Below are 22976 nucleotides of genomic sequence, written 5' to 3'. Positions count from 1 at the left end.
TACTGAGACAATGTATTGCCTTTTATTCCAACAAAAAGATTATAACTTTCATCTCTGAGTACATACTTCTTCAGACCATTCACGATCAGACATCAGTGTTCCTCCATCTGGCCAATCAACCTCCAATGCCCTGCCACATAGTATGACATTAGGAAACAGCTCACCAACAACATGCTACACAGCCATACAGATCTGTATTTAGCTCATCTGATGCCCTAGACAGATCTTAAAGAAGCAAAAAAAGGTTCTAAAACAAAAAGGTTAAAAAGGTATTCCATATCACTGCCTTTACATGCTTTCTATTAATGTAGAAAGCTTAATAAAAAATGTAACACCTTTTGCAGTAGATAACACTCACTTATTTTATATTGCTTACAAATATGAATGCATTAGTTCTCATTTAAGGAACTGCAATATTCTTACGACTTTGTAAATGAATGTGAGTTCTGCTCTCGCATATTAGTGGCACATGTTAATCTCATCCCTTGGCAGCCAACTTCTTTGCCCTGCTCTAGTTACAGTACTGTAAGCATAACATGGACTGCTCCTTGTTTTTAAAGTGTGGATCCATGTCCTAGAGTCAGTGTCCATGGACCCATTAGGAAGTAATTACAATTATCTGTTGGATAAAAGAGAATTACCTTAGCAGATCTGGCCAGATGAAAATACATTCTTATGAAACGTGATCATTGTAGGTACTATAGAAAATAGTTCAAAACCTGATATGGACTTCAGTATCACCTGCACAGTCCTAGTTCATCCAACTCAATAAGCTCCTTTTTCTGGATTTTTAAATTCTATTTTTAATTAATGCATGCTTGTCATAGAGCCTGTTCATGGTAGATTTTTTTCTAGGACTTGCCCTGTTTGTATTTAGGCATCTCATGATACTTGGATTGTTTACTTCAGTATGTGCTTTTAGGTCTGGAAATGTTGTTCATTTAGAATTTACTCTAGCTTGGGGTGTTATGAGCATTTGTTCATATCATTTAGTTTTGTATATTCCATTTTAAAGATCTGATTAGCTGGCCTGCTTTTAGGTAAATGCCTATTCCATAGCCTAGCTTGAGTGTTCCATTGGTTTAGCTAGGATCCTTGGAATACCCCGATGGTTGGCTCCCAAGATCCTGGATTGATTGTTTCTTTGGTAGGAATCTCTGCCATTGTTTAAACTCTTAAGCCCTAAGTTCACCACATTACAGTATGTTTTGGATTAGATTGCTGATTTAAGGCAGCTCTGTTTATTCCAATTGGCTATTTTATTCTTATGGAATATTGGCATCCTTGTTATGTAAATTTTGACCTTACACACATATAAGTTATTGAATCACCTCTGGCAAAATGCCTGAAGGAGAATCTTAGACAAAAGTTCTAACCTTTTCATTAGAATAAACAGCAATAAGTTATCTCATATACAAATGTGTTTGTGCATTTTTTTTTATTTGAGTGTTACTAAGTGTGATGCCCACCACTGGACCGGTAATCAAGGAGCCTCAATACTCACCACTGGCACCAGTGAGGGCATACATTGGCAGGATGACAAGTGCACATACAGTATTAACAGATGCAGCTTTCTGCATCAAGTGCAATTTCCTTAAGAACACGCAGAGACCACAGTCAGTCCGGAGCTCATTTCTCCCTCTTTCTTTAGATCCCCCAATAAAACTCCTCACTGGGACAGCTATAGAGTTGCAATCTCAGCTGAGTGGCCAAGACAAGACCTACAGCACCCTCTCCGTTCAACCAGCGTTTTGTGTCCCTTCCCAAGTAGCTGACACACACGCGCGCACACACACACACACACACACACACACACACACACACACACACACACACACACACACACACACACACACCTGGGAAAGGCTGGCACAGGTTTTATAGCTATGCTCCCTTTTGCCCAGACTATAAGGTAGTTATCACTGCTACCAGCCAGCTCCTTATCAGCTACTTTAAGCCCCTTAAAAAGGTTGTCCAATCTTACTGTGCAATGTTACTAGTAATACAAATGGTAGTTTGACTAAGAGCAAGGCTATTAGGAGTGGCTCACAGTATCACCAAATAAATATGCAAGTACTCTCAGAACTTAAATATCTCTAGACAAATCAGCTACAATGAAATGTTTAAATATATTTAATAATAAATAATAAAAGAAAAAGACAATACTAAATGTATATTTACAGTGACATCAGGACAACAGGAAATATTTAAAACAACATGGCAGGACAGTCTCAAATAAAAGAAGAAAAAAATGTAATTGTGCTTCAATATATTCCTGACTAAATCTAAGAGAATTACTATACCCTAGTTAACTTACTTACAGAGCAAGGCAAATGTGTGGTGAATAGGTCTTCTTGTCAGGTCCTGGACAGACCACAGAATGCTGTGTGTCTCTCTCAGAGACTTCACAAATTAATATCTCAAATATTGATGCTGGGCTAGCTTGCAGAATTACATAATTTCTTGTCATCTGACTTCTAGTCCCCAGTCCCAAAACAAACATTGATGGCAGCTGGTAGCATTTAGCATCTGTCTGTAAAAATACATAGACAAGGGCTTTTCCTCAGATCTTTGATAGATGCGGGAAGTCATAAAGCAATAAAACACTTCCAAGACAATAACAGAAAGTCCCCTAGTTTTAGATGTTATGTCTCCTTGCTGCCATAAAGTAATTTAATTTCAGCTATTTTTCTGAAATTTACTATACTGAGGTTAACCTCCTTTATCCCAGTTTCCACTGTTAAAAGATATACATTTACACAGTTACAATAGTGCATGTACATTTCTGTTCTTTTCCAGTAGCGCATACTGTGGATGCATTTTAAGCACAAGCTTTTTATAAAATAACTTTTCAACACACGTCTCCACAAACCTAATTTGATATACATATGACATACAGTTCTAATACATTTGTAACACAAGCATCTTACACAAATCATTTTGATATTCACCAATAACATACAATTATTTACAAACTTCCAGATATCTGTGCTGGCAGTTTCTCCCTTTGTCACACTAAGTAACTAGACTTCTTTCTGCAGAAGATAGGAAAGTAATAGCTATAAATGTCCTAAACTCAAATTAGAATATGCACTCACAGTCACCTCTCTTAATTCATCACATAAACCTGGACCCATATAAGCCATGGTAAATAAAACATGCAGGTTTATTTTTCTTTCCAAGGATTGCAAGCATTACTGCTACTCCACACTGAAAGAGAATTGGATGGCAGTAGAATTCAGGACAGCTACCATTTTATCAAACTCCTGTATCACCCCTATAAGAAGAATACTTTTTCCCTCAAAAAAAACTGTTTTTCACAGACTGAAATGTGTACCAGTCACTATCTACTTAGATTTCAAGATCAGGGAGCCTTAACCTTAAATAATCTAAAAAGTGGGAACAGCAACATGGATCTTTTTTCCAAATCATGTTAAGGAATCAGTTTAAGCTATTTTTGTTTAGGCCCAATTTTAATGAGTTTCTGCAAGCAAACTTTAAATGTAACTTAAAGACAATGGGTATCCTGGTCAGCATCTGCCTCTGTAAATTCTTGTAGTGTAATATTTGAAAAAGGCATTATTTTAATTTTATTTATACTTTGTTGACTGGGTAGGTCCCACTAGGCCAGAGGCCTTTTTCCGGGGGCTACCCAAAATTGTAGTCATACAGACTAGAGGAAATGAGGTCAGGGTACCAAGGCAATTCCCCTATACTTTCCAATAAGTGTCATGGGATCTTTTACATCCAATTGAGCTACCACCATCTCAGGCAGGTAGACCGCTTGGTTTAACATCTTATCTGAAAGACAGCATGCTCGGTTATGCAGCACCCCCTTATGTTACACTGCAGTATACTCGAACATAAATCCAAACACCTTGCGTGGTAAGAGAACCCATGGCATTCTGCTCTTCCATCATCAAAAGTGAGTGTGGTACTAATTCTGCCACTAACAATTACCAAGTTTGGTGACAGAAAAATCTTCTCTGTAATATAACTGCCTGACCAAAAAGAGCTTTCTTGTAAACCATATAATAATAATCTACATTATGTATATCTATACTGCTTGTTGAGTCATGCACATATTTGCTTTATGCATACTGTTTGCATTTTATGCCTTCTGACATGGGTCATGGCTGAAAAGTGTCTTTGGGCTAACGTGTCTGCCTGATAATAAATATATACACAGCTAATAATAATAATATCCATTTGTTAACCAGGAAGGGCCATTGGAAGGACAGTCCCTTTCCAGGGCTGAATCAGGAGCAATGTCTAGTTAAGTAAATTGCCCAAGATTACACAGTTGGCAAATGAGGGGTGAGGGAATCATAGTCTGTACCAGAGGAAGTACAGCTCACAGCCTTAATTCACTGAACCATCTTCCAGACAGACAAAGAAATACATGCATACATGTGCACATACATACATAAAACCTTTTTTTCCTTTGAAATAACACATAATACCAGTTTACTATTAAAATTTCGAAACAAACTCTGTCGAATGTACTATTGTCAAACACGGAAGTTCGAAAACGGTAATATCGATGACAAAAAACAACCTAGGAACGGGTTTTAACATGGGTTGAGATAGGTGTTCAGTGTTATTCCGAACTACAAACATCTCCCCTATCTCGACCCATGTTAAAACCTGTTCCTAGGTTGTTTTTTTGTCATTGATATTACCATTTTTGAACTTCCGTGTTCGACAATAGTACAGTCGATGGAGTTTGTTTCAAAATTTTAATAGTAAACCCATAATACCAATTGCAAATGCACAATGACATTTCCACTTTTTGCAGCATCATTTTCAGCCTGGTCATAAGCTAACATCTGTAATTGTTAAAGGTATGACTAATGGAGTATTTCCTTACTAGGTCACCACCCAGAAGGAATCTGCATTAATCTCCCCATAGTCTGGTTATCCTGATTGTTGGGGGGATGGAGAGTTCCTGAACAGATGGGCTGTGGTGGAGGTGTAGAGACTAAGCTGCAGGTTATCCTGATTGTTGGGGGGATGGAGAGTCCATGAACAGATGGGCTGTGATTTAGGTGTAGAGACTGAGCTGCAGATCAAGTGCTCTAAATATTACATGTAGATACAAGGAACAACTTTTGAAAATCAGAAGATTTCATGAGCAAATCCTTAAAATGAATCTTAAATATTCTGTGCCTGGATTTTCTGGCATTTTAACCATTAAACTGATGATTTAGCATTAGTAATTGTTAAAAGTTGGCCCTTACCTCTTATTGTTTCCGCTGTACACAAGCGGTAGATAATCCATGACAGATACATATACAAATTTCTTTGCATCTTCAATCACGTGCTGAATGGCATCTAGATCAGTGGCTCGATCTCTGGGACAAAATGATTTTGGTGAATTCTGCAAGGACATAATTCATAATGTAGCAGGGTTACAAACTGGTAAAGGATTTCCTTACATTTGACAACAGAAAAGAATTCTAGCTATTCAATAATTAGAACTTTTCTTTAGTACCACTGTTCTAACAAAGCAAATCAATGTCCCAAATACCTTTTTTTTTCATTTTCAGTCAAAACAGATATCTTTCCTTTAATTACCAACTACTAACACTAACTACTAATATTGTATAAATTGTGTTGCATGGTCTTCTCAAATTATCACTTTTATACAATTCATAAACAAGTAATTGCAAAAATTAATACACATGACAAATCACCTGAAATTAAAACATGTCTTTGATTAAAAAAAAATGAAAAATGAGAATTAGTCTTAAAAGCAGCAGTTGAAAAAGCAAAGGAAATCAGAAGGTTCAAGCAACCCCACATCAAGAAAATAGTAAGCACTTCTGGCAGATTAAGAAATAGGAAGCACTAAAATCCACAAAAATCCAAAATCAGAAATTACCATAAAGAGTATATCTTTGAAATTACTAGTGATTCATTAATTCCTTACACATCATATAATCCCTTTTTACCAAGCTGACGTATGAAGCAGTACACAGGATCCCTGGCTCAAAACTCTTCCCCTGATTACTTATCTTGCCACCAAAAGCATATGTGTCAAATCTCTTTGACTGTAAAAGTCCTGCAACCCCCTCAGAACGCACCAGTGCATACAGATTCCTGGTGCTTACGGGGAATATATGCTGCAGCGACTCCCTATCCTTCCTCAAAAGAGATTAGAGCTCCATACCAGCAACTATGCAGGAGGGCCAGTCTGAAGGAGATTGGAGCCTGTAAAGTGGTGACAGGGGAAAGTGTAGTTAGGCAGCATAGAATGGTGGTCTGTAGGATGATGTTGGTGATCAAGAAGAGGAGGACAAGTGTGAGAGCAGTGCCAAGGATCAAATGGTGGAAGTTGAAAAAGGGTGATTGTGAGCTGGAGCTGGAGTAAAACAGGCACTGGGGGGCAGTGAAACGTTACTGAATAGCTGGGTAACTACAGTCGAGATGGTAAGGAAGACAGCTAGAAAGGTGCTTGATGTGACATCTGGACAGAGAAAGGAGGACAAGGAGACCTGGTGGTGGAATGAAGAAGTACAGGAGAGTATACAGAGCAAAAGGCTGGCGAAGAAGAAGTGGGATTGTCAGAGAAATGAAGAAAGTAGACAGGAGTATAAGGAGATGAGGAGCATGGCAAAGAGACAGGTGGTGAAGGCTAAGGATAAGGCATATGGAGAGTTGTATGAAAGGTTGAACACTAAAGAGAAAGAAAAGGACCAGTACCAATTGGCTAGACAGAGGGACCGAGCTGGGAAAGATGTGCAGCAGGTAAGGGTGATAAAGGATAATGAGAAAAACGTAGTCACAAGTGAGGAGAGTGTGTTGAGCAGATGGAAAGAGTACTTTGAGGTGCTGATGAATGAAGAGAAAGAGAGAGAGAAGGTTGGATGATGTGGGGATAGTGAATCGGGAAGTGAAACAGATTAGCAAGGAGGAAGTACAGACAACTATGAAGAGGATGAAGAATGGAAAGGCTGTTGGTCTAGATGACATACCAGTGGAAGCATGGAGGTGCATAGGAGAAATGGTAGTGGAGTTTTTAACCAGATTGTTTAATGAAATCTTGGAAAGTCAGAGGATGCCTAAGGAGTGGAGAACTACAACATCTATCACCAAGATAGAACCACCAAAAAAGGTGGAGGTGTCGCAATTATGTATTCTGAATACCTTAACCTATCTCCCCTGCCAATATCTTTGCCTAACTTTCAACCAGCTGAATTATTACTTGTAAACTGTCACCTCTGCCCCCATAAGAAATTCACCATTGCCTCTATCTATATCTCACCTGGAAACAACATTCCCATCTTCAAATCTATTCTAGCATGGATTTCTATTAATATCCCTTATGAGACCTTACTACTAGGTGATGTAAATACTGACAGGCAAAAACTATCCTCTACCTCTCCCTCCCTTCAAATCAGCCTACACAGCTTCCATCAACTTATCATGACTCCTACCCACTTCAACAATAACAATACCCAAAATACCACCTTAGACTGGATTCTTACCTCTGACCCCACCCTATATCATGACACCAGAGGCCTGCCCAACTCCCTAAGTGAACACCTCCCTATCCAAGTCCATGACTCTTCACAAATACCTAAATTTCACCATTTTAGAGAACGTTGAAAGCTTTCTTCTTTCAGTCCTGAAACCTTCAAAACAGGCTCACTTCCCTAAACTGGGGCTTCCTTAAGTACCTCCATCTTAATGAAGCTGTTCTACACTTTATTCACATTTTTCTTGATATACTTGGCTCTTTAGCTCCTCTTAGAAATTTGAGAATCAAAGCCATCTACTCACCTTGGCTCACCAAAAACACCCTAATTCTCATGAAAGAAAGAGACAAAAATTGGAAGAAATAGCTAAAACGTAAATTGGCAACATTCCTACAAAAATATAAAGAACAAGGAAATCTAGCAAAAACAGCAATCAAGAAAGACATGAAAACTTACTTTTATAATCCTCAGTTCTCCCAAAAGTCTAACCCAAAAAATTTCTGGCGTGCCATCAATAAAATCTTAAATCCAGGTCAACCTACCACCCCCAAACCCTACCCTAATAATTCTCCATTAGAAACTGCCACCTTACTTAATACTCACTTCATCAAATCTATTCAAAAACTTAGCCAACCCTCCCAAAGCCATAACCACCCTCACACCACTCACTACACATGCAACACAACCCTTTTCTCTCTTAACCCAGTCTCCACAGCCTACATCAAGTCACTTCTACTAAAACTGAAACCTTGTTCTCCCTCCACCAATAACCTCCCTCCCCTCTTTCTTAAACTCTCTGCTCATTCCATAGCCTATCCTGTCTCTATCCTAATAAATAGATCTATCCAAGAGTCTACTGTCCCTGACATCTGGAAATCTTTCTACACCATTCCATTTCACAAAGGAGGTGACTCCACTGAGCCATCTAACTACAGACCCATTGGCATCTTATCTCCTCTATCCAAAATCCTCGAAAAATGTATTCACAATCATCTTTTAACTCTCCTTATTAATGCAAATCTTTTGACCCCACTCAACATGGCTTTAGGCCACACCACAGCACCTCCACTAACCTCCAATCCTTCACTCACACTGTTGCTGAAGCCAGGGACTAAAACCTCCTTGTGTCTTGCCTCTTTCTCAACCTCTGTAAAGTTTTTGATACTGTCTCCCATTCCAAGCTACTTACCAAACTTACTGACCTTAATATCTCCATCTCTACTTTTCCCTGGTTCTCAATCTATCTATCAAACTGGCTCCAGTTTGTCAGATGGCAATCTGCTTGCTCCCTTTCCCTACCTATCCAAACTGGTATCCCTCAAGGCTCCGTCCTTGGCCCCCTCCTATTCAACATCTTCAGCAATCATCTTTACTCCTCCTGCAACACCTCCTCCCTCATACAGTATGCTGATGACTCTACTCTTATCTCTTGTGCTGACAACATCTCAAAGCTTCTTTCTATCACTCAAAACTCCTTCTCATCTGTGGATAAATGGCACACAGAGCATCAACTTATACTCAACCCCCAAAAAACTAAGCTCCTACTATTTCTCCCCAAATCTCTCCACCACCTTAAATCCACATTTACTATTTCTTTGCTAGATAACATTCTCATCAAAGCTGATCCTCACACTAAGTTAATGTATATGATAATCAATGACCAACTCAAATTTGCCATCTGAATCCAACATTGTATCAAGAAAACAAACATGAAACTGAGTCTTCTCTCAGGAATAAGACATTTCTTGCTCCCAACTCCAAAGCCACCCTTGCCCAAGACTGTCTCCTCCCATGTCTCCTATATGCCTCCCCTATCCTAACTCACCTCCAGTCAAACCTTCTCTCCAAACTAGAACAAGCTTACAATAACACAGCCAGATTTGCCAGTAACCAGCCTTATAAATCCCATCATTGCCTTGCCCTGAAACAGCTTCAATGGCTAGAATTCCTCCAGCTCTTGCTACTTGCCCAGCTGCGGCTGACACACTCCATACTCAACAAACCGCTAGCCTGCCCATAACTCTCTACCTTAGTATCCCCTTATACCCCAACCCGGTCTCTTCACAGTTCTGACCAGAACCTTCTAGACATCTATAAACCCAACAAAACTTATGGTAAGCTCCTCTATAAACATTCTGTGTCCCTTGTGTGAAATAGGCTACTACCTCACATTCATAGCATCACTAGTTCCAGCTGCTTTAAAACTGAAGTCAAGCGCTACTTTCTGAACTCAAAGGCCTGTCCTTGCCTAAAATCTCCATAATCTGCATTTTCCTTTCACTACCTGTCTATATCTAATAATTCAATGACTAATCTGCTCACTAGACAATACTACATGATGCTACTTGGGAAAGATATACCATTATTGTAAATACTAAAATGTACTAGTTGTATTTACTTAATTTTGTTTTATTTTTATTACAGTTATTCATTTCACCTGATTACTGCATATGCAATTTTTGCTTATGCTGTATTGCTGCACTGTTTTTCTTGGGTTTTGTATGTTGCCTACTATGTTATCTTTTTATGTTTGTATTGCTGGAGCTTTTCTCCTTGGGTTTCCACTGAAAATAGGTCATTGGCTCAGATGGACTAAGCTGGTTAACAAATGCCAAATAAATAAATAAATATAAATATATTTATAAAATGTGGGGGTTCACAGTACTGTAAGGTACTTTCTTTGGACTCTGTCTTTCAAATGCACATACATCAAAAGATGGAGTTACCAAAAAACATGCTCAATCTCTTTTTCAGGGGGAATCTGTTAAATAAATTTGTTAAAGTCAGACTGTAAAAATCATCTGGCATTTAAAAACAATGTCAGTCAATAACAAACAGTAATGCAGGAGACTCAAGTATCTAATTTGCAAATACTCTAATGTACATTAGGAGGCAAAATACCATACACAAACTTGTACAGAATTTTGTCTGGTTTTATTGGTGAGACATATGACATTTTATACAGTTTACTATCAGCTTTTGCCCACCTCACTGACGTGGTCAGTGACAGGGTCTTTACATCATAGTAACTTATGAAAAAGTGCTGAGATGGTGTTTTTCAAAAATCTTTTTCCCATGAGAATATTACAGCCTTGCAAGCACCTGGTCAGTCACAATGTCCTTCCGAGGATGTAGCCAATTCAAGGCTCTTAGATTAGTTCGAATACAATGGGTGCATGTCTTCTTTAATGCTTCTCTTTGTCTCTTTCTTGTTTACCAGCTGGACATTATCTCTGATAGTGCGCACAAGGCTATTCTTCTGGTGGAAGCAGGAAAAGATACACATGCACACAGATTTATTATTTTCTAACTTTGCAAAATAATCTTTACTGACAGACATGAGCCAGGCCGCGCTGAACGCTGCCAAGGCCAAATTTCTAATTACACTGCAGCTTATGCTTCAAGCAATAATATGCGAGTTTATTTCTACTATTATTCTAGTAAAACAGAATTAAATGCATTACATATCATACTATTTTCAATCTTTGCTCTCCATATAGATTTGAGCACATTTATACCTGTCTAAAGCACACATTTCTCTATATATCTGACCACACAACTTATATATGTCTGAATGTTTGAATACATATTTTTCTAAGCAGCATGTATGTAAATATATATTTTTCTAACATTCTCCCTCCTGTTAATGCATTTCATTCTATTTGAAACATAAACAGTATTATTTTATTTCTTAGCCTTTTTCTTTCAAGGATTTTCAGCTAAGTAAGTCATTGGTTTTATATTTCAGAAAAAGCATTATTTGAAATTAATCTTTTAATTTCAACACTTTGGTAAAAAGTTTTAGTAACAGATATATCAACAAATTTTTGATTAATCTTTTCATGCAGGGAATTTCACAGTAAACACATGCTCCTATTAGGAGTATACCCACACAAATAGCAATTAAATGTTTAATAGGATGGAACCCCACCCCCCCAAACAGATTTTGGAAAAAGTCCGTCAGTGGGTTTGGGCCTGGTTTAGTCATTGCTGATACTTGCTGAATTACCTCCAGGTGATCATTGATTTCATGTTGGTTGTCTGGAATGTACGCACAGCATTCTTCTTTGATAAGCGCGCACGTACCACCTCTCACCGCTAGGGTGAAGTCGAGAGCCATTTGGTTCTGTAATACGACTGTTCTCATTGCATTCATTTTATTAGTCACAAGTTCAAGAGCGGAAAAAGTCGCATTGCTCATTACTTCGAGGAGTTTTGACAATTTCCTCAGTTCCCAAATTGATTTGACTGCTCCGTAGGTTGGGAATATCCCAGCCCAGGATATAACACTGTCACTCAAGTCCATATGAGTCAATTTTTCTTTGTCCTTCACAGCCGAATGATCCTTCCAGCTTGCTTCAATCTTACCCACTGGATTAGCAGGTTTTCTGACTGTATTCTCGGCTTGCTGAGCTACATTTCTCACATTGCGTATTTTACCCAGGGGCAATTCTGCAGTATGTCTTATGGCTGGAACCAGATAACCCAAAAAACAACTGCCGGACCAATTCTCAGGTAACCATTTATAGGCCTTTTTCCCACAAACAAAATAACAGTTTTCAACTTTAGTACTGATGCGGGTTAACCCTGAATGAAACATTTTTTTATCTATAACAGATAATTGTCTATATATTTCAGGAGTTTTTTGCACATCTCTCAATGTTGTTTTCATCAAGCTTAAATATGAACCATAGTTCGTGCTACAACTAGTACCTTGGTCTACAGGTTTTATATAACATTTGTAAGACACAGTTATGTTACAGTTACTCCAACCAACCTGGAGTGTATCATTTTTAACAAAGCAAACAATTCCTTTTTGAGTAACGGGTAAATATAATGCCACTTTGTCTTGTGATCTCACAGTACCCGTGTCAAATAATAGGTTTTCCCAAGTTTCATTTATCCCCAGGGGGACAGCAGACATTAAAAGTCCTCCATATGCTGTAGGTATTGCAGTACAAACCCAGCAATTTGAAACATTCATAGTCTCTACATAGACTCGTTTCATAGCCAGGTATGTGTTGAAGTTCGGGTGCCAGTCTATAGCCAGTCCATCATCACGTTTTATCAATTTCACTTCTGTAGTTATATGCAAGAAAAACCATAACAACAAAAAGGTCACTACAAACATGGTTAATAAGTGTATGATCAGCAGGCCAGTGAACCAATGTCTTTGGGGTTGTTTCGCATTTTTATTCACTCTGCCTCTGGCCATCCTGTATCTGTGGTATGTCAGTTAAAAGGTGTTTGTCCAACTTAAATTCTTTGAGTGGTTTACAGTGCGTCAAATGAACCCAAGATGATCTTTCAGCAATTTTTACTGCAGTAGGTGTTGCCAATAGTACCTGGTACGGGCCTTCCCACTTTGGACTCGCCCAGTTCTTTCTTTTGATGATTTTCAGCCAGATCCAGGACCCCGGGGTCAGCACGGCCTCGGTTTTGCTTCTTGTTTGTCTGAAAAGAGTTCAACTGCAAAACAGTCTTATTTGTTAACAATTTCTTCATATAACTAGCTAATGAGCCATCGGCCTCCAGCTCTGCAGGCATGAGGGCCTTCCATTGTGGCACACAATATGCTCTTCCAAACACTATCTCAAAAGGGGTCAAGCCCCTTACATTTGGAACAGTTCTCATGCTCAGCAGTGCTAAAGGCAGACAGCAAATCCAAGTCATTTGAGTCTCACTCATCAATTTTCTCAACTTATTTTTCAGAATTCCATTGTACCTTTCCACCAGTCCTGCTGACTGAGGGTGATAAGCACAATGGTTTTTCAAAGAAATCCCAAAAAATCTCCCAAGCTGATGTATTGTCTGGTTTACAAAATGTGTTCCATTGTCACTATAAATTCTTTCCGGTATGCCAAATCTAGGAATGATTTCTTTTACTAAGGCTTTTGCTACTGTTGCTGCATCCGGATTCCTGGTCGGAAAAGCTTCTACCCATTTTGAAAACATATCTATGATCACTAAACAGTATTTTTCCCTTCACATTTATTCAGTTCTATGAAATCCATACAAATAGTATGGAACGGATAGGGTGGTGTTGGAAAGCTCCCTCGCTTCGGTTTAAATGCTCCTGTGCATGATGTTTGCTACAAATATGACATGTTGCACAAAATTTTTGTGTATAATTAAGTAAATCCGTATGTTTGGAATGTTTTGTTAACTAACTGTACCATCCCCCCTGTTGAGACATGGCTCTGCCCATGACTCAACAAAGCTGCATATCTAAATAAATTAGATGGCAATATTGGTTTTTCTCTTTGGAGATGTACAGTCCCTCTTCAAGGATTGCTCCTCGTTTTATCCACTTCTGCTTTTCTGCTTTTGTAGCTAATGTCTGCATTGTTTTTAACATTTCTAAATCTAGAGTCTCAGAAGGTTGTAGTTCTTCATTTAAAACACAGTTTCTAGGTCTGAGGCAGCTTGCTTTGCAGCTGCATCAGCCCGAGCATTCCTTTGAAATTCTATTTTGTTGCTTGGTATGGGCTGCACATTTACAGATAGCTATTCTAGTGGGTAACTGAATAGAATCTAACAGGTTCAAAATCAATTGTGCATGATTAATCGGTTTGCCAGTAGATGTTATCATTCCCTGTTTTTCCACTGTTGTGCAAAGACATGCACTGTAGAGAAAGCATACTGACTGTCAGTATATATGTTAACACATTTGTCTTTCGCTAGAGTGCAAGCACATGTCAAAGCTATCAATTCTGCTGCTTGAGCTGACAGGCTATGTTGCAGGGGTTGTGCTTCTATGATTTCGTTATCAGTCACTACTGCATAACCCACTAGGTTCTTTCCTGTAGGACCTCGTCTACAGGACCCATCCACATAAAATGTCACCTCTGCATCGGCTAAAGGCACATCAGTAAGATCTTGTCTAGGTGTGGTTATTTGTTCCATTTCCTGTAGGCAACTGTGTGGTGTGCCATCTACAGGAATTGGAAGTAATGTCGATGGATTTAATGTCGTGCATTGTTTAATTGTCATATGGGGTTGACTCAATAGTATGGTCATACAAGAAAGATGTCTGGCAGGGGATAAAAATGCTATTTTTTCTTGCAGTAAAATTATCGCAACTGCATGAGGTACTCTCAACGTGAGAGGATGAAACAATACCACTGAGGCCAAAGCTTGCACTGCCATAGCTGCTGCGACAACTGCTTGTACACAGGGTGGTAATGATTGTGCCACCGGATCTAACTGTGATGAATAATAAGCTATGGGGCGTTGCTTGCCGCCATGTTGTTGCGTCAGTACTGACGTCATATATTCTCGCCTACAATTTACAGTCTGGAAAAATCTCTTATGGTAATTCGGAAGCCCTAAAACTAACGATGAGACTATCAGTTGTTTTAGTCTGCAAAAGGCTGCTTCTGCTTCCGGTGTCCAATGTAGTGTTTCTTGTGCTGCCATTGGTGTTTTAAATATTAAATCAGCCAATGGAGCCGTTTCTAAAGCATACTTCGGTATCCAACTTCGACAAAAATTAGTCGTTCCCAAGAAGGACATCATTTCCTTTTTGGTAGTTGGTCTAGGTGCTTGTAAGATTGCTGTTTTCCTATCTTCATCTAATGTTCTACCTTCTTTGGATATCACATATCCCAGGTATTTAACCTGTTCTTTCCAAAGTTGCAATTTATGTTTATTCACTTTATGCCCTTGCTCAGCCAAAAATTTCAACAATGCTATTGTGTCTTCCCTACATTGCTGCTGGGTAGGAGCTGCAAGCAAGATATCATCTACATAAAGTAGTACTTGGCTGCCCCCTGGTGGAGAAAACCCCGCCAGGTTGCTAGCCATCTCTTGTGCGAATATTGTTGGACTTTCACTATATCCCTGTGGTAGTCGGGTGTACGTATACCTTTTGCCCTGAAATGTAAATGCAAACCAATGCTGGCTGTCAGGGTGGATAGGTATTGAGAAAAACGCATTGCTAATATCTACCACGGTGAAATATTTTTGTTGCGGCTTCAAATCATTTAACAAGGTATGCGGGTCTGGCACCGTAGGTGCCCTTGGTATTACCGCATCATTTACAGCCTGTAAATCTTGTACCATCCGCCATTCCCCGTTTGCTTTTTTAACAGGAAATAGAGGAGTATTACATGGTGAATCCAAGGATTCTACCAGTATCCCTTTTTTAAGTAATGCCATTATGATAGGTTTGATTCCTTGTTCTGCATCCTTGCTCAAAGGATATTGTTTTTTCCTTGGTCTAAAGGCCGATTTTGGTGTAATAACTACTGACCCTGCTGTTCGAATAAGTCCTACATCCGATTTCCCTGTTGACCAAAGAACATTTGGTATTTTACTCAAAGCTTTTTCTTCTTCTTCTATCAAGAATGCCAGTCAGCTGTCTTCACTCTGTTGTAAGTGTACAGCTGGGCGTGCTTGCGTTAACCAATTTAGTTTTTGTTTCTGTACTCCTAAGTCCGATAACTCTAAGTCAGTTAGTTTCTCCCATTTTGTCACTTTGTCACCCAAGTCTACCCACCTAACATTCCTGTTTTTGGTTAGGCTAACATGCGGTAGTTTATTGGATTTGTACAATTCCAAGAACTCCTGAGGTAATGAGCAACTCACTACACTATTGCCCTCAGTGTCCCAGTATAAAGTCCGTAGTATTAATTTATTTGCGGGATTCCTGAACAATTTTTGTTCATATTCTTTATCAGGTCCTGATGTGCTACAATAATATAGGGTACAATGTAACAAATGTTGCTGATCAACATCGAGGGGAAGCACCTTGCTGGTGGCTACATTCATCAGTTCCTTGGTCACTGCCCCTGGACCGGTTGTAACCAGATCCTGGCTGTACCAATAATAGGCCTCACCCTCCGATCGTACTACAAAAGCATCAGTTTGTCTCTGTGCCTCCATACCATTCATGGTAGGGACTACTGCTATGCCAAAGAGTTGCATAAGATCTCTTCCCAATAAGTTCATGGGGCATTTGGCAGAAAGTACTATTTTACTTCTCTGGGTTATACCCGAGATGGGGTCAGTTATTGCTATATCATGGGAAAGTGGTTCCCTGTACAGCTGTCCGTTTGCTGCCTTCACTAATATGCAATCGGGTGACTCAGAATGTTCCGGTAACTTTGAGGGATGTATCAAAGTTCGTGATGCTCCTGAATCACACAAAAATTTGACTTCTCTCCCTTCCACCAGAAGTGTAACTTCCGGTTTAGTGTCTGCTAAATAGAGCTCCAAGCTCAGTAGTGCCAAGTCCAAAACTTCACTTTCCCCAACTTCTACATCCGGTTGCATGTCATTTGTTTCTTCTAAGGTATTTACATTATTCCCCTGCTCATTAGTCTCTCCTAATGACTGCCAAGCAGTATAACAGCCATCTAGTCAATCCTCATCATCCTTATCCTTTTTTTCCACAGGTGCCTTGCTCCTGCAATCCCTTGCCAAATGTCCCTTCTTACCGCAATTGAAGCACTCACCTCTTTTTTTCCTGTCCTCATAAAATTCTGAGTTTCTGTCAGAACGTTTGTTACCCTGAGCATTTAAACTTACCCTTTTTGGCTGTTTGTACTACAAAAACTTCCGCACCGTCTTCAGCTGTGAAGACCTGCGTTTTCTTTTTCTTTTTACTGTTAAAATGTTTTTCGGCATGTCTAGCATACTCTAACAAGGCTTGAAGCCTACTCGTTCAGTGATTTATCATATGCCTTGTAATAAAACTACTAACAGAGGCAATGCAACCTTTTAAAAATGTATTTTTTTAATTGTTGTTTTAAGCATTTTAATAATCTAGCATAATATCCATCTACTGTCTCATTTTCCTGTTGTATGCATTAATTAATGCAAGTCCAGTCTGCTCTAAGTTTTCATTTTTCAGAGATTCTGTCTGTTAGACCTTTCACTCTGTTGTCTAAAAATGTTTCAGAATTTTTTAAGCTTCTGTTTTTTTACAATTTGCTTCCTCAATCCACCTATGTGCTTGAGGTATGCCTAGTTGGTGCTGTTTTCTTTTGCCTGACGCCCTGCATCAGATTAAAGCTTGTTTAAGGAGTTTAACTAGTGAAAGTTTATCTAGTTTACTATCAAATTTATAGTTGTTAACACATTTTGCAAAATATCTCACATTATCTGCTTACTGCAATTGCATATGCTTCACATTATCCGTTAGGCGGATCTCGTGATCTCTTAGTGCACTGATTTCCCATGTCTTAAAAGACTGTTACGTAACCCTTCTCTTGTACCACGTGGTATCTTATTTCCCCATATCCACAGTAGTGTCTAGAATGACTGTTTACTTTGCTTTGTTATTCCCTGATCTATGACTCAAGATACAATACGACTCTCTCTCTCCCTGCTATCACAAACCTTAGCAATAGCACAGTGTAACCTGGTCCCTGATCTAAAACAAAGACAAAGAGGGAAATTCTTCTTACCTGAGCCTCCCGCTTTGACTGTCTTTTTTTCCTTGGGGCCCAGTCTTCCGCTTTTCAGCCACAGATCAGAAAGTGGACAGCCTCTTTACACACAACAATTCAGTCGGAGGTCTTTTCACTTTAAGAAGAACCATTTTGTTTTGGCAGCTTCTCCTGCGCAGATTTATCACCACTCATGCACTCTGTGACCTGCAGCTTACCAAGGGAATTCCGGCACGATTAGGACCAAAATGTTAAATAAATTTGTTAAAGTCAGACTGTAAAAATCATCTGGCATTTAAAAACAATGTCAGTCAATAACAAACAGTAATGCAGGAGACTCAAGTATCTAATTTGCAAATACTCTAATGTACATTAGGAGGCAAAATACCATACACAAACTTGTACAGAATTTTGTCTGGTTTTATTGGTGAGACATATGACATTTTATACAGTTTACTATCAGCTTTTGCCCACCTCACTGACGTGGTCAGTGACAGGGTCTTTACATCATAGTAACTTATGAAAAAGTGCTGAGATGGTGTTTTTCAAAAATCTTTTTCCCATGAGAATATTACAGCCTTGCAAGCACCTGGTCAGTCACAATGTCCTTCCGAGGATGTAGCCAATTCAAGGCTCTTAGATTAGTTCGAATACAATGGGTGCATGTCTTCTTTAATGCTTCTCTTTGTCTCTTTCTTGTTTACCAGCTGGACATTATCTCTGATAGTGCACAAGGCTATTCTTCTGGTGGAAGCAGGAAAAGATACACATGCACACAGATTTATTATTTTCTAACTTTGCAAAATAATCTTTACTGACAGACATGAGCCAGGCCGCGCTGAACGCTGCCAAGGCCAAATTTCTAATTACACTGCAGCTTATGCTTCAAGCAATAATATGCGAGTTTATTTCTACTATTATTCTAGTAAAACAGAATTAAATGCATTACATATCATACTATTTTCAATCTTTGCTCTCCATATAGATTTGAGCACATTTATACCTGTCTAAAGCACACATTTCTCTATATATCTGACCACACAACTTATATATGTCTGAATGTTTGAATACATATTTTTCTAAGCAGCATGTATGTAAATATATATTTTTCTAACAGAATCCACCCCCATATAGGGGACTGCATTCCCTATGACCCCACTTTACATACACTAACAGTGAGCTTGCATAGTACTGTGGTAATGTTGAATCCCCTTACCCCTGTCTACTGGGATCTTGCTGCTGTCAGCACTCTGCTAACTTATTCTTCCATTGACGTACATGACGTTCAACAATCACTTTGATTGAAATAATATCATGCACTTGACAAAATGCAATTTGTAAACACGCTGGGCATCCATGGACATAAAACACCTACAAATAGCTCTTTCTTCAAGTTTTCCCAATTTTATACAATTCCAAGACATTTGCCCATTTCCTTTCATTATTTTTATCTTTCCCTTTAGTTCATATCCCTGGTAATGTTAATTAATGAGGGTAACTCCTTGTTTACAGACATTGCTACCTCTTCAAGCTTATCTTTTTCTTGATCTGTAATTGTAGATTTAACACAGATGCTTTTACCTGCCTAACCTGCATTTCTCTTTCTGAGTGCCCACTTTTTACTCTCCCATTTCTATGGCACAGAAACTACATGTATAAGTCTGTTGTTTTAAAAATACTGATTACATTTCCTTTAAAGATTTCTTCATACCTCCCTGATTTCAGGACATGTACCATTCCTGCATGATCTTCTTCACATCATCACCACCATTTACTATTCTGATCCCAGATATTGTGCCTGGAAACTCCCTGCTTTTTTTCCCTTTTGTTTCCATGGTAACTCAGCCTTTGTGCTGTGTGTTATTTGCTCTGTAATATATGCATGGTTACCTTCCTGTATCATTCTATGATCTCTAGGTATAAAGATCTACCTTCCTCTTTATGATTATATATCACATTAACTGCAAATCTTTGTACACTTCCTGCGTTTTGTCATCTTGGCTAATATCATTTTTACTTTTCCATAGCTCAGAGCCTTACAAAACACTGCCATTTTGAGTTAGCGATGCTCTTAACTGTTGTTGAACACTGAAATGTTCTAAATATGGAATGAATTTTTTGACTAGTTTTGAAAAAGATACATCAATGCCATTTCCTGTTTTTTGCTAGTTTTCAATCATTCTGAAATTGAATACTGCACCATCCACATGACACCCAGAGCACACCTGTTTCAGGTGTTTCCCAAGGCATGTTAACAAATGTCATGATGCCCTCTTGTCACTGCTTAGCTGACCTCTGTCTGATGCTGCCATGAGCACTATCTGACTTTCATTTATAACACTCAGCTTCTTTACCCAAGAATCAAGAACAGAGCCAAAAATAATGGGGGTCAACGTCTGAAGATTAGGCTAATTTTTGAAATATTACTTTAATGCATTTGTGCTTTCTGTGTGGAGTCTGCATGTCCTCCCCGTGGTCGAGTGGCCTCTGAAAGACATGCGTGAATGGGTGTGCCTTCGCTGAAGGTTGGGCGTTGGGGCTGGCAACTCGGCACCATAAAAATCGACTGACAATCATTAGCGGACCGGAGTTCGGCTGTGGCTACCCCTAACCGGGAAAAGCCGAAAAGACAAACAAATAAACTTTAATGCATTTAAAAATGTTAATAGCTTAAGCTTTGTATCAACAAGCATTTTTAAACAATAAAAATATGGAACTCTGTCTGCCATTATTGATTGACTGTAATCCTCAGTCACATATCAGAAAATCAGAATATGAGGGACAGGGCAAAAGTATTTGGCAACATTAAGGACATCCTGCATAAGCAGAGACAGTTGATATGTTTGCTTCCAGTTCCTTTCCTTCGTTAATTTTCCTCTGATCCACTGGTTAGTACTAAAAGTCAAGGTGCTGCTTTGAAAAGGTGATCATTCACAGTGCCTACCTTACCTTATCCTTTCTTTATCTTTACTCTCCTAAGCCCTGCCACCCACTTTTCTTTTTCTGCTGGCAAATACTTAATATGGGAATTCAAAGGGTGTGATGTGTTACCATCATCATCATCATTTCATTTGGGCTGATCCAGACAGTTACATAACTTGCCTTAATTTTCTGTTAGTTGGAGAGAAACATCTTCCATCAATCTTCAACTAGTTATTTCCTCCACAGTGCTGCCTACCCTCAGTCCCAAATACACAGTGCCTTTCTTTGCCGTGATATCCAATAATCCATCCCTTCCTCATTTGTCCATACGTCATGCTAGCATTGTTTTGATTTATTACACTTGAGGATAGATAGCTGTCCTGATTCCACAAATGCCTGCAGAACTGGTCCCTCAGCCCAGGTTGCATCCTCTGACATCAGCGAAGTCTCAACAGGGAAAAAAAACAATCCAGGTGATAATAGGTGTACCTACCTGACCATTTTTGGATGGCAGCAGTTGCAGATATTTCCCCATTTACAACACTTCCACATCTGATTTTAGACTCAAGACATTTTCCTCACTAGCAAACCTGTAATTGACTCCCTAATGTTTCAACATTTCCATACAAAGTATAATCTGACAGAGTCAAAAGGGCATGTGTTTTCCCTATCATTCTTTCATTTTAATGCCTAGAAGCACACATATTGCATATATTTGCCTTTCACAGAAAAGAACTGCAGTTATAAATTAAATCATGCCTTTACTAAAGTAAGTTTGTTACAGGAATATATAAGTTTGGTAACTCATTGAGATGCTTTCTGATAATAACTTTGAGCTTTAGATGACAGAACTTAAGTGGCCCATAAATCTTAATAACTCAGAGGTATCCTCACACTCATTCATATCTTGTGGCTGGCCTTTGTTGCCTATGTCTCTGGCCTTGCTTTAAGATGTCTTCTTTCAGAAGCCTTGTTCTCTCTGATCCTGGATAGGTCCTTGCCTGGGTATCAGGCTTCTGGTTGTATAGTTCCATTGGAACAGTCTCCTGTGTACTTTCCTCTGCAAGCTTTTTTGCAATGAGTTGAAAGTGTATCTCTTCCTTCCACCTCCCATTCTCTTTTACATAAGAGGTACTTGGAAGCACCTACAGGCAATCTCGTTACACAACATATCATCCATCTCTTTCTGGTTCTACCTGCAGAATATTTTATTGAAAGACAGTTCTTCCAACTCTGTGATACCATATAACATCCCCAGCTCAGATCCAGAGGTATAAGCAATATGATTTGTTTGCCAGCTGTGAGCACAGCACCATCTGTTTCAACAATGTAATTGAGGCACAGTCAGGTTGATGTCTTCCAAAGGCACCTTGAGACATAAGTGTGACAGTTGCATGGTTTTGCCTTTCTTCTATGGACAATCCATTTATTTATTTATTTGCCTTTGTTTACCGGGACAGTCTGACTGGGTGATACCTATTTTCAGTGGAGGCCCGGGGAGAAAAACTCAATTTATTTACACTGAATTGGGCTTACTTCCAGTTAAACACAAAGTAGTTACATTTCTATTTACATTTATACACATGCTGTAGTTACAAAGGTAGAAGTTACTAAAGTGAAGCCCCACATGCAACTAAGTGGATAGTACAAGTAGTTGGCCATATTTAGCAAATACCCTTTCTAATCTCTGTTCATCTATAATATTGACCACATCCCTAGCTAACATTTTCTTTTATGAAACCTATTTGATAAACATCGTTCCTTGCTTATCACCACTGGGCACTTAACAGGGTATTTTCTGGCCTTTGTTTGCTTTACATTTTCATTTACTGGGGCATTTCCTCTTCCACAGGCCAGTGTTGAAGAATGTTGCTTCAATCCTTGTACACATTTTCACATTTCCGGTATGTCTTTGGTACTTCCATGTGTCGTTACGTTTGGTTTAATACATTCTTTATTTTCATTTTTCCTTTGCCTTGTCTTTACTGCATTTCAGCTCGCCTTGTTTTATTTTTTTATGTTGCTGTGTTAGACAAATCAATCCTCCTAATAAACTTACTCTTCAGTTACATTTTAACTGACTTGCACTTTGAAAGAGATTAATTCTTGAGAATTTTATTTTATTGCTTCTTCCTTTCATTTGCATGAGAACAACTCTGCAGTTTGAGCTCTGGTATTT

The 22976-nt window shown here is 38.9% G+C and overlaps 1 protein-coding gene across 2 annotated transcripts in view; it reads right to left on the bottom strand.

The window, feature by feature from the left end:
- The window catches only part of PLD5 (phospholipase D family member 5), a 3174406-nt gene that overhangs the window by 780841 nt on the left and 2370589 nt on the right, over positions 1-22976 (bottom strand). For both annotated transcript variants that reach the window (XM_044058368.1, XM_044058376.1), the window contains one exon: positions 5241-5380. In XM_044058368.1, the coding sequence (XP_043914303.1) occupies positions 5241-5380 (140 nt within the window). The remainder of the gene's footprint in view (positions 1-5240; positions 5381-22976) is intronic.

The sequence above is a fragment of the Protopterus annectens genome, chromosome 1.part2, assembly GCF_019279795.1.
Source record: "Protopterus annectens isolate FY-2018-M chromosome 1.part2, PAN1.0, whole genome shotgun sequence".
In the NCBI taxonomy this organism is placed as follows: Eukaryota; Metazoa; Chordata; order Ceratodontiformes; family Protopteridae; genus Protopterus; species Protopterus annectens.
This window is presented reverse-complemented; position numbering and strand designations above follow the sequence as displayed.